General features: G+C 32.6%; 3 protein-coding genes across 3 annotated transcripts; all 3 read right to left on the bottom strand.

The window, feature by feature from the left end:
- Window positions 1-486: 486 nt before the first annotated feature.
- Window positions 487-1,472, bottom strand: LOC135128385 (uncharacterized). The gene is made up of 4 exons (XM_064055297.1): window positions 1,166-1,472; window positions 1,015-1,106; window positions 731-963; window positions 487-644 (listed from the first exon to the last, which is right to left on the bottom strand). The coding sequence occupies exons 1-4, from the start codon at window positions 1,173-1,175 to the stop codon at window positions 572-574; spliced, it is 408 nt and encodes a 135-aa protein (XP_063911367.1). The 5' UTR covers window positions 1,176-1,472; the 3' UTR covers window positions 487-571.
- Window positions 1,473-3,184: 1,712 nt separating this feature from the next.
- Window positions 3,185-4,348, bottom strand: LOC135128193 (uncharacterized). Its single transcript, XM_064055087.1, has one exon. The coding sequence runs from the start codon at window positions 4,346-4,348 to the stop codon at window positions 3,185-3,187; it is 1,164 nt and encodes a 387-aa protein (XP_063911157.1).
- A 769-nt stretch (window positions 4,349-5,117) lies between these two features.
- LOC135128192 (uncharacterized) lies at window positions 5,118-6,467 on the bottom strand. The gene has a single exon (XM_064055086.1). It carries the CDS (start codon window positions 6,465-6,467, stop codon window positions 5,118-5,120), a length of 1,350 nt encoding a protein of 449 aa, XP_063911156.1.
- Between the last annotated feature and the right edge of the window lie 8,566 nt (window positions 6,468-15,033).

Below are 15,033 nucleotides of genomic sequence, written 5' to 3'. Positions count from 1 at the left end.
GCGCTTTTTCAAAAAAGTCAACATTTCAAGGAAAATACACCGTTTTTTCAAACAAGAATACAGTTTGACCCAAACAAATTCCCCTTTTAAAAACACTAAAAATTCGTCTTTTAACCCTGTTTTTCTGTTGGGGGCACTTCAGCACAAAAATGAATACGGTTTCGTCCAATCGTCAGAATATTAGAGCATGTAAAAATAAATAAAATAAGATAATAATGATACTTTAAGATGTAATTATTTATGATCCCATTAGAAGAGTAAAAACATCTCCGTGTTTATAAATTCCTTCAATTGATAAAGTTTTCCAATCTAAAAACATTTAAAATTAGGAATTTTACCTGGTTTTCAAAGATTTTACCCTGTTTTGAATTTTGTACTAGCAGGCCCCCTCAGAACACACTTTGTTTTTTTGATGATTTTACCCCGTTTGTTAAAAGTTAAAATTTGGTTAGTTCCTTATAGATTTAGAGTTTAGGCAAAAAACGATATAGTTAAATACCTATATTGATAAAAGTCTAATACATTTTATAAAAATAGCGTCGTTATTTGAATGTCTACATTTATAATGAAATTAGTTATCTTGGTCTTGAGACTCTGTGGATTCAGGCGTACCTGTAGATTCAGATGAGCCTGTGGATTCGTCCCTGCAAAAACACAAATATTAATTATGCAATTTTCATTTGAACTATGTAAATCAAAAATTATAAAACCGATTAGAATGTTTTCTTACCCTATCAAGGTTCGAAGTTTTTGAATAAGAATGTCCCGAACTCTGGTTGATTTCAACCTAATATAGAAACTAGATTTTCTAAATCCCCTTGTGACTTTAATGCCTTTTGTCCTGAATTCATGGGTACCGTTAAGACGAGATGCGTTAAAAGTATGGATATTCTTTGTTTCATCGTCCGGGTCAATTATTAGGTAGTCTTTATTGATTATCAAAGAGGCATAGAATGTGGAGCCCTTAAATTAATTCATTAAATATCAAATGTATATACATACATACTAAATTACCTCCAAATTAACTCTCCCATGAAATTTAACCATTTTTTTAAATCGACAATGCTGTGTTTCTATCCAACTGCTTAAAAGTACTGCTATCTTATCTGAAAATTAAAAAAAACATTTTTTTTTCTCTTGTTTACAATTCAAGAATACAAGATACCTCTTGCCATTTCGGACAACGACGACTGATCGGTGTTCTATGGATTAAATTTAACCACACAACAAAATTCTTCTTCTTCTTCTTCTGTTTCTTAGGGTCTCCAGATCTTACTGATAATTAATTATCATAGCACTTTACCACTTAAGACATTGATTGACATAGTGAGTTAACAGTCAGTGTTGCCACGTTGCCAGCAAGTTAAAATCTAAAATACCAATACATGTTTGGACGATCGGTAGGGGAGGATGGGCCACTTTGAGACGATTTTCAATCTTGTTGTAAACAAAATTTTAATCAATACTGCCCATTCACAATGGACATAAGACATAAGAACGAGCGCATAACATAATTTACGTTTTTGGTTTGTGTCTGGCTTATGCTTATCTACGTTCACAGTGGACAGAGTGAACTCTGTAAGAATTGTTAAACTGCGCAAACGCAGAACGGAATAACTCCCGGCTAAACATAGAAACGGCTAACCTCAAACTGTGTCAATCAAAATATCTAACCTACAATTTCATACGATATTCGAACTTGACAACTCGCAGTACAGAACAGACTCGCAGTGTGAAGCTTTGATTATAATTTATATAATATAATCAAAGGTGTGAAGTGCCAAGTGCCAACTGTCAAAGGGAATTCAATAGCAGCATTCAAAAGTCCCTAGATTTTAACATAATTTTGACATAATTCGTGCACAAAGTTGAACTTGTTTCAACTTTGTGTACGCACACAAGGATTACATAAAACGTTCATAAGCATAAGAATTACGTTCGTCCACTGTGAACAGGGGTACGCGTTTTCCATCGTTTCAACTTTATGCATTTATGTAAGCTTTATGTACTTGTTATGCCTTATGTCCATTGTGAATGGGCAGATACTGTAACAATTCTTACAGAGTTCACTCTGTCCACTGTGGACGTAGATAAGCATAAGCCAGACACAAACCAAAAACGTAAATTATGTTATGCGCTCGTTCTTATGTCTTTATGTCCATTGTGAATGGGCAGTTAGTGTCTATTACCTGCAGTACTTATGGCGACTCATATCGTCTTCATTTATGAAACAACTTTGAGCCTGAGTTATTAAAACAAAAATCTCTGATTTTTTTAAAAAATCCTCATTTTGTATCAAAGTGGCCCATTACCTGGGCCTCTCTGAGACAATAGTTTATTGAAATTACACAACAAACTGAACAGTAATATATTTGTTTATTTTGATAAATTTAACAATTCTTAAAATATAAAAGTAAAAAATAATTAATTTTATTTCAACGAACATCTAGATTATCAAAACTGATGCCAAAATCCAGAAATCGATTCTGTCTTTTGGTAGCACCGACACTTCTTGGTGTTGGTAAAACATATTTTATGTCATCATCCGTTATGGAAGATATGTCCGGACGATTGGGAAACACAAAAAAATTTCTGTTTTTTTCACCTCTACGTAAAAAGCTAATTTCAAATTCCTTTTCATCCTTGAACACTTGTATGACCTTTCCAATATAAAATACATTTTTGTTAAATTTTACAAGGACATAAGAATCTGTGTCTGGTCGCCCTAAAAATTCTTGCTGATTTTCTAAATCCTCCAGAGGATCCCACTTGTCAGATGAAGCGTCGGAAACAAAAGATTCTGCGTTTTCTTCATCTGTATCTGTATCTTCTAATAGTTTTGATAACTGTCTTTTTGTAGCTTTAGATTTTTTCATACTAGATTTTCGTTCTCTGTCTTTTTGTTTTTCTTCTAGAGCTAGTTTTTCTGGAGTGTCCGTTACGATTTTACTGCTCTTCTTTCTTCTGTTATTTTGGCTGAATTTTCTTGGTGCTGCCTTTGGGTACCCAAGAAGTTGTTCAGGAGAAATAAAACCTGAATTATTTTCTTTTGTCGTATGTAGATTTTGCTCTTTTTGACAGCTGAATTCATCTTCAATCATTTCGTCCGTTTTGTCTCTTCCAATTTCCCCATGACCCATGTTTGTTGACGTGGTAGGAACTTGCCTATCCGTGACGTTGCTTATTAAAAAATCGTCCTCGGTGAAGATGTTTCTATCAAATGGGTAAATCCCACATTTTTGAAGCCTGATTTGATATTAGCCGGCGTCATAGATTTTTCAAATGCGACACCTACACATTCGGCGACTTGGTATATTGTGAATGGTACTCCAGGATGTCTTAACATCCATGAATCTATCGCTGCGTTATAGAAAGCTTTGAAGGAGGCATAAACTGATACGTCTAGGGGTTGGAGTCTGTTCGAACAGTGCGGTGGCAGCGTTAAAAGTGTAATTCCGTGTTCTTTTGCTAAATTTATACAATCAATGGATAAATGGCTTTCATGGTTATCCATGATAAGTAATGTCGGTCTATCAACAGAACTTGAGGTGTGTTTAATGAAATGTTGTATGACATCAACAAACAGTTCACTCGTCATCCATCCACTGGGATTAGCTAACCCTAGTGTTCCTGCAGGAGCCCCTTGTATCATATGGGTTTTAAAATGAGTTCTTGGGAACACCATAACTGGAGGTACTGTGTTTCCTAGAGCGTTTATAATACAGCAAGTGGTTACTAAACTACCACGTTCACCACTCGTACATTTGCTTATTTGTTTTACACCCTTCTGTGCTAAAATTTTATTGGATCGTTGGACCGTCGTTGTTGCGGTCTCATCTATGTTATACACCCGACTTCCATCGGAAAAACTATCACATCGTTGCATGACACGTTCTAAATTATCAAAAAAAGCATTTACCTTATGATGATTAAAAGATGTTGCTCGTGATAAGCTGCATCCTTCTGGTTGCCGAATACTTATATTGGAGTGACGTTTTATAAAAGCATTTAACCAATCTACGCCAGCTTTTTTGTTGTCCTTCCATGACTTAGGAACATTTACGTTATTAGCAATAGCTAATTCATAAGCCAAGATTCTCACATCTTTTGTCGATTTTCCGTAGCACATCTTTGAACACTGTAAGACATAATTAACCAACGAACTTTCCTGCTCATCGGTAAAAATTCTTCTTGTATCATATTTTGGTTTCATGTGTATTGATTCATTTGGAGATTTTTTCTGTTTGTTTACATAACGTGCCAGAGTTTGAAACTTTACATCATTTCGCTCTGCAGCTTCTCTTAAACTCATGTGGTTTGATATTACATCTTTAACGGCATTTTTCATTGCAGCCTCAGTGAAAAGTCCCTTAGTACTTTTTCTTTTTCTTCCCCTGGACATTTTTATTCTGAAATTTAATAGTTGCATGCAATATATTATCCAAAAACACGTACCTAGATAGAATAATGTTAGCATGCACACATATACCAACCACATGGGCCACTGTGAGACAGTCTCATAGTGGCCCATTCATGTGTGTCTCAAGGAAGCCTAAAGACGTGCTTCTTTGAAACGACAGTTATGATACTACCTCATGTTTGTATCACCTTGGATTTTACAAGAATCAACACATGTATAACCTTGATGTTTGACCACATTACGGCAACGTATAAATATTATACAAAGTTACCAAATTTTTACTTCAAAGTAATATCCGCGAGAAACTTACCTTGCCCACAAAAATAAAAATTAATATATTTTCGGTAAACTACAGAATTTTAATACGACAACTTGTGATTTGCGCAAGAAGACTGTCTACCACATTCGACACCACCTACTGACAAATTAAAATACGCGCGAACTTTGAAATGACAACCCTTGTCTCATGGTGCGCGTGTCTTAAGGTGGCCCATTCTTCCCTATATTGTGTTGCATAAATCTGTTATTAATTGATTGGTTTAATTTTAATTATAGATATAACAATTAAAAGTATTAAAATCCAAATGGTATTGTATCAAAGTTTTCCAGAATAACTCTCTTGTCATAAACAAAACCAAATTCTTTTGTTTCTATTTTATTTAAAAGTTCTTTAGTTTTAGTATCTCTGGTAATTCGATTATATGTATTGTGTACCGATTTTACTGTCTTTGTGTTCTAAAATATTATTCATGCTATCGGAATTAATCTTTTCGGACGTTTCATAGTTTAATGTAAATCCTTTAATTTTGCAAACAACTTTACCTGTGTTAGTTTTATAACAATAACTTTTTGGACCTGTTGATACCCAATCAGCAATCCATACGTCCTTACCTAATTCATCGGTCCAATCTCCCAATAGACAACCTGTTTTAACAGTGTTTTTACCATTATCTATATATACAATGCTATCTGTATCATAATATATTACACTTTCTCCTAATATGTCTAACATTTCGTACAATCTTAGTCTAGCATTTGCGGTTGTAAAAGCCGCTATGAATATATTGGTAGTGAAATCATTTTCTACATAGCAACCTTTATACTTGTAATCAATTTGTAACATATTTTCGTTTAATTCATTGATATGTATATTATCAAGTCTGTCGTCTAATAAGATCTCATAAAATCTCTTAATATCTGTAACATACTCTGTTGCCCCCATATTTTGTCTTTGACCAAATTTACCCCATAAGGAATTTAAACAGATTTTTGCAACAGCTCTCTTTCCAGGATTATTTTCTATTTTACCCAATTCAATACCTAGATTTTCTTTTACGGCTTTTCTATATTCTTCTTCTGATTCAAAATCATTTCTCCATTCACTTGTCTCTATCTTTATTTTCATAAATGCTTTTACATATCCTTTAAACAAATAACTCGATTTTTGTTCAAAATGCCAAACTTCATCAATAGTTATTATTTTGTATCCTTTTTCAATTGCTTTTCTTACTTCGTTTGTACACCAGGTTCCTCTGATAATTCTTTGAGATTCCGTATGAGTACACTTATCTTTTTGATTATTTAATTTTGCACACAATTGACATAATGGGAATGTTAGTTTTTCATCGCCAGATTTCCTTTTATTTTTAACAGGTAAAATAGGGTGATACAAACCTCTTGGTGGTAAAATTGCACATTTTATTAAACCATACCATTTTGAATTATATGTAGGAGGTTTGAATATTTTAGTAGGATGTCCAACTGGATAATCATCATAACATTGTACTGTTGGATATAAACTACAAATATCTATATATTTCATTTTCTTTCCATTAACTTTTAGTTTTGTAGCATTAGTTCTTCCTCCGAAGAACGCATTTCTAGGATTAAGTTCTTTAATTTCTTTATATTTGCTTTTAATTTGTTTCATTTCTTCTTTATATTCTTTAGATTTAATCCAATTGCATTCCCACATTTCTATTAAATTATAGCCAGCTTTTTTTATTTGCTCGCTTCTTTCTATTGTTTGTTCATAAAGATCTTCCATAGTTGTTTTATTCTTATTATTAATAAAATCTGAACTATAACATTTTGTACAACCATGCCAAAAACAACCGGGATATTGATAGACTGTATTAGTTTTTTCATCAAAGCCATCAACTTTTGATCTACATATTCTCACTTCACCATCGTTTAATGCATGTTTTATATTTGGATTATGAAAACTATTCAACCAAGAAATTGATTGTTGAGAATATTGATCTTTTTTTAGATTATCAACAACTGCAATTGTATCTTTCTTAATATATTTTGATCTATATATAGCCATACAAACACCAGCAATTGTAATGTATCTAAAAGGATCTATGTTAGCTATTTCTAGAAATTGTTTTCTTAATTCAAGACATCCTCTTCTTAATATATTGTGGTGACCGAATTTAAAATCAAACTTTTCGCGCTGAAATTAATTAACAGCGGCGCGAAATCACATTTAAATAATTTGAATTTGAAAAAAAGAAATTTCAATCACAAAAAGGGAATCGTTAAACATAGGCAACCAAATAGACACATGGCTGGGTTAATGCATGATCTTTGGGTTAGATGGCAGCACGTAGCGCTAGGGTAATTGCAGTTAGAGGGTTGGTAGAAAAACGGCATGGTAGGTGATTATGATAGTGGCGGTGAGAGTGTAACAACGTGGTAAGAACTAGGTTTAAATTAGTTGGTTTGGTAGTTAATAAAACGGGAGGAAGCCTTTGTTTAACGACGATCAAACGTATTTTTTCATAATGATACAGTTGTCCCCAACCCGCGCGGTAAATTCTTGCGCCCTTTAATCGAAAATTGCAGACTTCCGGTCGGACGCGAACACGTGTTGTGAATCTGTTTCTTTGTTTGTAAATTCACCAATCAAGTTAGTTTTTTTTAATAGTCAGCTAGTGCAAACACAATTTAACAACCAGGACTATTTAAATTAACCATTTGCTAGAAGATTTCATGAAATTCACTTAGTCAGGAAAAACACCTTATGTTTAATTACGAATAGGTCTCTGGATGCATATACGTAAGTGTTACATTATAACACTTCTAAATTCTTCACACAAGATTGCTAATAGTTCATTTACGGCAGTTAAACAAGTTCATTATACTGCGAACTGGCGGGGGGTTATGATATTTTCTCCCCTTAGGTGGTTATCATCGTTATCACGATTAATTCATCGGGGCATGCTTCACGACGCCAGATTGATTAATTAATCAATGCATGCCCCCCAACGCTACAGAAAATTCGCATTACCGAGACGCTTTTTCCTCGCAACGATTTTGGAATTTACATTACCGAGACGCTTTTTCCTCGCAACGATTTTGGAAGTTACATTACCGAGACGCTTTTTCCTCGCAACGATTTTGGAATTTACATCCCCGAGACGCTTTTTCCTCGGAGCGATGATTGGATATTTTTGTATTTGTTTATTATGTGTTTTGTTGGGGTAACCAGTTCGTAGTATTTTAAACTCTCGAAGTAAATTATTTTTGAAGTAACCAATCATTTAGATCATGATATAATTTGGCATAATGTAAACTCTTTGTTTGAACCGTTGATAAAGTGTGGCAAATATTAATCTCCTGTAAATTTTGTTAACTCTGCAAATTTTCACCTCATACTATATTTCTTTAATCTCACAATTTTAACCTCAGTAATTTTATTTATCTACGACTTGTTAATAAAGTTACTCTTATATAACTGATTATGAGTTACATAATGATGTTCATTATGTAACTAGTGCTATAATGATGTTTCATTATATAACTAGTGTTATAATAACAGTCAACCATGAAAACTTAATTTATTGACAATATTTAATTATTTATAAAATTTACTGCATTTGTATTATTAATTTCGACAGTTCCACCAAATTAAGCCCTTCAATGTTCCCCGAAGTTATGAAAAAATCTTTAGAAATTTTCGTTTTTGTGTTCGGTATTCTAACTTTGAAAACATGTCCTTCATCTTTCACGTTTTCAAACAGCAAATTAGTTCATTCCTCCTTCCTACATGCACCCGCAAGTCCGATAATAATCAGAACCCCCTGAAAATTAATTTCTAAGTATATGAATATATCAGGAAAATTTTAATACCTTCGTTAGTAACCATTATTCATCTTCACATTCTTGCGGGAATCCTTTTTAGAGAAAATTTTTTGAGTTTATATCCTTCCGACTTCCTCTTGAGAAATGTAACAAGTTGGGTACATTTCTTTTCATAGATATCATCGCTCTTATCATTGAATAATGTCCAAAGGCTGGCACATTTATAACGCTTGGATAAATACTCAAAATAAACTAATAGTACCTTCTCATTAGCTTCATTTGTAATGTTTTTCTCAACGCACCACAAAAATTGCAAAATATGACACATTGTTTACAACTAAATTGTTTGGTTACCGTGGTAATGAATACCTACTATTATGATTTTTATTTTGCAAGCTCCGGAAATGTTTCAAATTTGAATGAAAAAATTAAAAAAATCTACTTTTAAGAAGTCGTAGATAAAACGTTGTATATTACACGTGGGATAGTGGCCTTATAATACTCGTGCTCTTACTTGACTCGGGCTAACGCCCTCGTCTGGTAACTCATTGCACTCGTAATTATAATGATGCCTCTATCCCACTTGTAATATAAATAACTATTATTGTATAATTTTAATTGAACGTAAATTTCATGTTCTACAGTTTTAACCTCTCATAATGTTTCTATTTGTACAAGTTTATTTCACACCAGATCTTTTGTTGCATAAATCCTTGCTAAGTTTTGTTTTGTAAATACTTTGTTGATGAATGTTTCTATCGTATAAATTATTTGATGTCCGACTTTAATCTCACATAAGAATTATTTCTTGTTTAAAATTTCACAAGATTGTATGGCGAATTTAAATGTTGTGTATTGCTCTTTTTTGAAACTTTAACACTTCTTCGGTTGTCATTTAATATTAGAGTCATTGAGTTTAAACATTTAAATAGAATTGAAGGTAAATAACAAAATATCACGTAGTGTCTGCGATGGGCGCGGTACCTAGTTGAGGTAGCGGAATGTATCGAGCTGTCTGTACAAGATGTGCAGGCTTTGAATCAGATTTCAGTGGGAACGGTCTTGACGACGGGGTAGTAGTTGACCAGACTTCACCTCTAGTTTTAGGCCGAAACGGCCTGCTTGGACGGCATGTTCGTCATGGAGGGGTGCTGTGCGGCAGGCTTTGGTGTAGATAGAATCACCGTCGCGGGGGAAACCAGCCCAGACCGAGAGCCCCAAACTTCGCTCACGCTACGACGCCCCCTCTGGGTATTTTGTTGTGCTCCTGTTAACTGCCGTAACTTAAAAAAAAAAAAAGGAAAAGAGATCGGCCGCCACACGCCTGTAATAACTTGTGAATTTGCATCCAGTTACTTGATTCAGCTTTTGCTTTGTTTTATTAAATTTGTGATATTCAAATATTTGCATTGATTCCAAACAGATGTACAGAATTTCCGTTTGTTCGTTTTTCATATGTGTGTCTGTCAATTCGCGAGTGTTTTTCTTTCATATATCTTAAGGTGTTTGAAATGTAATATGTCGTCCGGGAATAAAAACCAAAGGGGGTTTTTGCGCTGAGGAGTAAATCTTCGAAGCGTCTTTCCCCCTGTGAGGGGTGCCGTACTCTCCCTCCAAACCAATTTTTGTCTATTATTTCTTGCGCTCTCGACAGTGTATGCACTTGTATGAAAGAACGTCTTCCCGCCATTTTTCAAAACAAAAAAAAAAACACAACGTAGGTTCCTATTTGTTAGACGATCACAGCCAAGGCCAAACTTTGGATTTTTAAATTTTTCGCGGGCCTTTCAAACTGTTTCAAGGTCAAATTTTGAGGCGGGAAGTTTGGGTTATCATAATATCCACATCAGAATTACAATAATCATAAAGTTCATTTTTAAAATCAAATAAATAATTTTCTTTTCTTTTTTGTTTATGCCATTCTAAAAACTCTTGCCTATCTTTTATTTTCATAGAATTAATACCATAGTATTTTGTATTTGGTATTTTTCCAATATAGTTCTGATTTTTTGTTGTATTGAAAAAATGTGGAAAATAACCTTTTTTAAGTTCGTTTAGGCCGAATGTTTTGGGGAAGTTTTTTAAAGGTCCTTGAACAAAATTACTACTATCAATAATTCTTAAATTAATTGATTTTATTTCCATTAACATTATTTTAGATCCATTATATATGCAGAAAGGTTTAATACCGTTTTCAACGCAATATTTTAGAATAAAGTAAGAATCATAACCTTTGCCATAATGTGCAATAGCTGTGTATCCTTTATGATCTCTAGAAACTAACCATTTACAGAAATCTTTGTTAGTCTTAAAAGAATCAACATTACCGTAAAAATCGTGAGCTATAACTAAATTAGGTACGTGTTTGCCCGTTTCTTGCATCGCCTCATAATCAAAGAATAAATATTTTTGTGTGTAAGAGCATTTAGTTGTATTAAATGAACATCCGCAATTAAGACATTGATAACCGTTTTCGTTCTTCGTCTTCGACTCTGGGCTGGCCCTGCCAGTCTTTCTTGGTATTTTAACACAATTTTTACATTCTTTACATTGATAAATGTGATATTTTATTCTTTTGTTGGTTTTATCAGGAAAAGTTACTGTACAACCTTTTCTATCACAATTTTTACAACCTTTTAGTTTGTATTCTTTACCACCGTCTTTTATTTTTGTTTGACAGATTCCACCTTTTTGCCGCTTCCATTGCATATAACATTTATGTTTACGTATTTCAACCTTTTTATAACAATTTCTACATTTTTCCCAGCCACATTTGTGTTCTTTACTACCCTCTTCTATCATTTTGTTACCTTTTTTTATCATTTTATTACCTCTTTCAACGATTTTATTACATTTTTGGATCATTTTCGGTTTTGTACAAATTAATCTATTTCCTTCTTTAATCATTTTTTTACCTTCGTCAACCATTTTATCACCTCTTTTGAGTATTTTATTACACTTTAAGCATTTATGAAATCTTTCACAAACTTCAGAATGATTTTCTAAACATTCTTGATTAAAACAGTATCTATTGCATTTTTCGCAATATATTCTTTTAGCAGAGTCTTCTTTGTGATTAGATTTGAAACACATTATGCATATTTTATCCTTTGTTTTGCATTTATGTTTATCTTTGTTTTGATATGGTTTATCACATTTTTTACAATAATAAGATTGACCATAGAAAGCTGTCATACTACCAATTGTATCAAAATGATTTCCATTTTTATATAAATATATTTTTACATCTTTTTCAGGCCCCGAATATATTATGGAATTAAAGCATTCCGCTGCTACGACTTTTATTTGAATATTTAATACTTTTTCTATACTTGCAATATCATGTAAGGTAAAATACTCTTCATTATATTCTCCAAGCTGATTACATAGCTCTTGAGCTAAAGTTGTTTGTAAATTTCTTCCCATTCTTATATATTTTAATTCATTGTCATTATATTCCTTACCGAGTATATATAATGTTTGTATGATAAGTTAATCCAACAATAACGGCTCTTGGACAACATAATCTATCTTTATTTTTTATTTGTGTTATACTTTTCTTTGTTCTTGAGTCTTCTGCTATATTTAACAATCTTTTCGCATTAGTGGCACCTCTAGGCATATTAACTACTTCTACATTAAATGTACAAGTGTATATATCTAAATCTTCATTTGAAGTTAAGATACGTTGAATTTTGTTTAATAAATTATCAACATCAGTCGTTCTTGATAATCCGGTGGAAATAGGTGTCCAAAGATGGGTGTGGTTAACTACTATATTTAATAAGTCTCCTTGTTTAAATTTTGTTTTCTCTTTTACTGTTTTAATCATATCATTCAATCCTTCTCTAATGATACTAATTTTTTTCATAATTATGTCAGAAACATCGGACTCTAACGATTCTTCTTCATCTTTCAATAATATAATTTTATAGTAAACTTTATGTGTATTCCATTTTTTGCTGTATTCAGCTTTTGTTTCTATTATTTTAAATTTAGGTTTTTTTGAAAACTCTGTAAAATAATCATCTTCGATTGCAAAAGGTTCCTCACCAATTTTTTGTAATAATTCTGCCTTCTTCATTTTTGAGTAACCTTTGATATTCTTTTCTTTGGCAAGTTTTCTTAGTTCTTTCAACGTTTTATTTTGAGTCGATTTCTCTAATATTTCCTTCAATATTTCTTCTAAACTTGGCAATTCAATTTCATTAAGAAGTGTGTTTAAATTATCATTGTTTACATTATCTGAAATTTGTTTCAATAGATCTATTTGTTTACTATTTCTCTTTATCTTTAAGTTTAGTTTGGTAGCAATTGATTTTAATTTTTTAATACTAACCCTGCTTAATTTTCTATGCCAATCTCCAGCATCCGACTCTTCTTTTAGAATTAGCCGTATAAGAACTGATTTAGTCTTTGAGTTATATTTTGAATAGTTCTTTAAGCCCTGTTTTTTTGCAATAGATTTTAATTTTTTTAAGCTTAGCTTATTTAGTACAGATTCATTATTTGACGGTAGTGGTAAAAAATATTTATCCATCCAAGACGATTTATGAGTTGAAGATGAACTAGAAGACGATTCTGGTTCGACATCTTTATTAATTTGTTCAATTATTTCACCCACTTTTTTTAAATCCCCTTTAGTAAGTTTTACAATTTCCTCAAGACTCATTTTAAGAAGTTGATCTTTCTGTATTTCCATTTATAAGAAAAAAGTTTTTGCAAAATATTTTATTTTCTAATTCAGGTTTAACAATATTTACAATAGTTTCTGCATCATCTTTTTTAATCATATTACTGAGTTCAGGTTTAACAATTTTTAGAATACTTTGAGAATCATCTTTTTTAATCATATTATCGTTGACTTTATCCACAGCAGTATGCAAAGCGTCCATTTCATGGACTAGTGCTTCGCGCGAACTATTCCACTTTGTGGACGCTGACGTTAAATATTGTAAATTAACAACATCGCCAGGATTTTCTGGTTGCTTTACATTAACTAATTTGTGTCCTGCAATATCATAATCACCATTTTCTGTTAGATTAAATCCTATACCAGGTGGCCCTCTTGTTGATTTACCCCTTTTTTTCTATTTTTTCTAAGAACGTATTCAGGCGAAGCCCTCATGATCGGAGCGTATTCAGATGTCATTTATGGGCGTAAAATTCTTCCTATATTTCATTTCAGGAGTTTTAAAATCAACAGTTAAGCAATCAAAACTTTTGATGTTATTTTCATAATATTCCCTAAGTTTCTTATCCAATCCCTTTTCTCTAAATATTAAACTTATATCATTTCCATCACAGGATGGAAATATTGAAATATAATTACATTGTAAACGAATTGATTTTGGTACTCTATACCAATCCTGCGTTATATAAATCATTGAAGCATTCATTTTTCTTCCGCGTATAGCTAAATCTATCAGTTTCTTTTGATCTTTTTCCGTTACGAAATCATCAACAACAATCAAATTTTGTTTATCTCTATCTAGTTCGTCTACATCGACAATGTCTTCTATATCTGATGAAAAGTACGATTGTCCACGAATTTTTTCATCATCAAATACATTTTGTAATAATTGATAATACGGTTCTTCTAAATCTTTTGCATACAAATAAAAAGTATCAAAAAATAAATATTTTAAAAGATTGACAACAGTATTTGTTTTACCAGAACCACTTCGTCCTATAATTATTAATATAAAAGGCCATTTTGGCGCTAATTCATTAATGTTATAATATTCTTTTTCATCTGCTTTAATAAAATGAATAGGCAAAGAATCCATTTATTTATTTAACACAAATAATGCAAACCGCGGACACTTATCGCTAAACCGCGTTAGCGCAAAAGTTAAAGCGTCGCTCTCTGAACATGTGCACACGCTTTCGCAAAGTGTTCGAATCCCGATTAAATAAGACACCGGTGCGAAATTCTCGCAAAGCGCTCATGACCGAAGGGAATTACAGCGAAACGTTTTTTTAAAATAAAATTCGGGCGAAGCCCTCATGAGCGAGGCGAATTTCAAAACGAATCAATAAATTCAAAACGTATCCAAAATAGTTATTTACGTGGCAAGCTTAGTAAATTAGCCTTTACGGGCGAGCCGGAATGTTTGCAGGGCGAGCGACGTAGGAGCGAGCTCTGTAATCCGGTGAGCCCCAGTAAAGGCTAGTTGCAAGCGAGCCGCGTACAACGTTTTACTTCCTCTTGCTGAAAATCCTGAAAATGAACAACTTTGGCATCTCTAGAAATTTTACTTGAAATTACAGTCATAGAAATTATAGTCATTTTTCATAGTTTGCTCCGGTAACTATGGAAAATTGAATTGTTTGAAAATAACGGGACTGTCAATTTTGTAAATTCGATTAATAATTTAAATAGTTTAATTTTGTTTCTGAGCTCTGTTAATTCTGGAATTCGATGAAGATGAAGAGTTTGAAGGTGATTTTAACGTTAGTATTAGCACAGTATTAGTGAGATTAAGAAAAAGGCCGACGCAGCGAATGTGTGTTTGATTCCG

This window comes from Zophobas morio, unplaced genomic scaffold, assembly GCF_036711695.1.
Source record: "Zophobas morio isolate AGI-343-1 ecotype UQ-CSIRO unplaced genomic scaffold, CSIRO_AGI_Zmor_V1 ptg000012l, whole genome shotgun sequence".
NCBI lineage: Eukaryota > Metazoa > Arthropoda > Insecta > Coleoptera > Tenebrionidae > Zophobas > Zophobas morio.
This window is presented reverse-complemented; position numbering and strand designations above follow the sequence as displayed.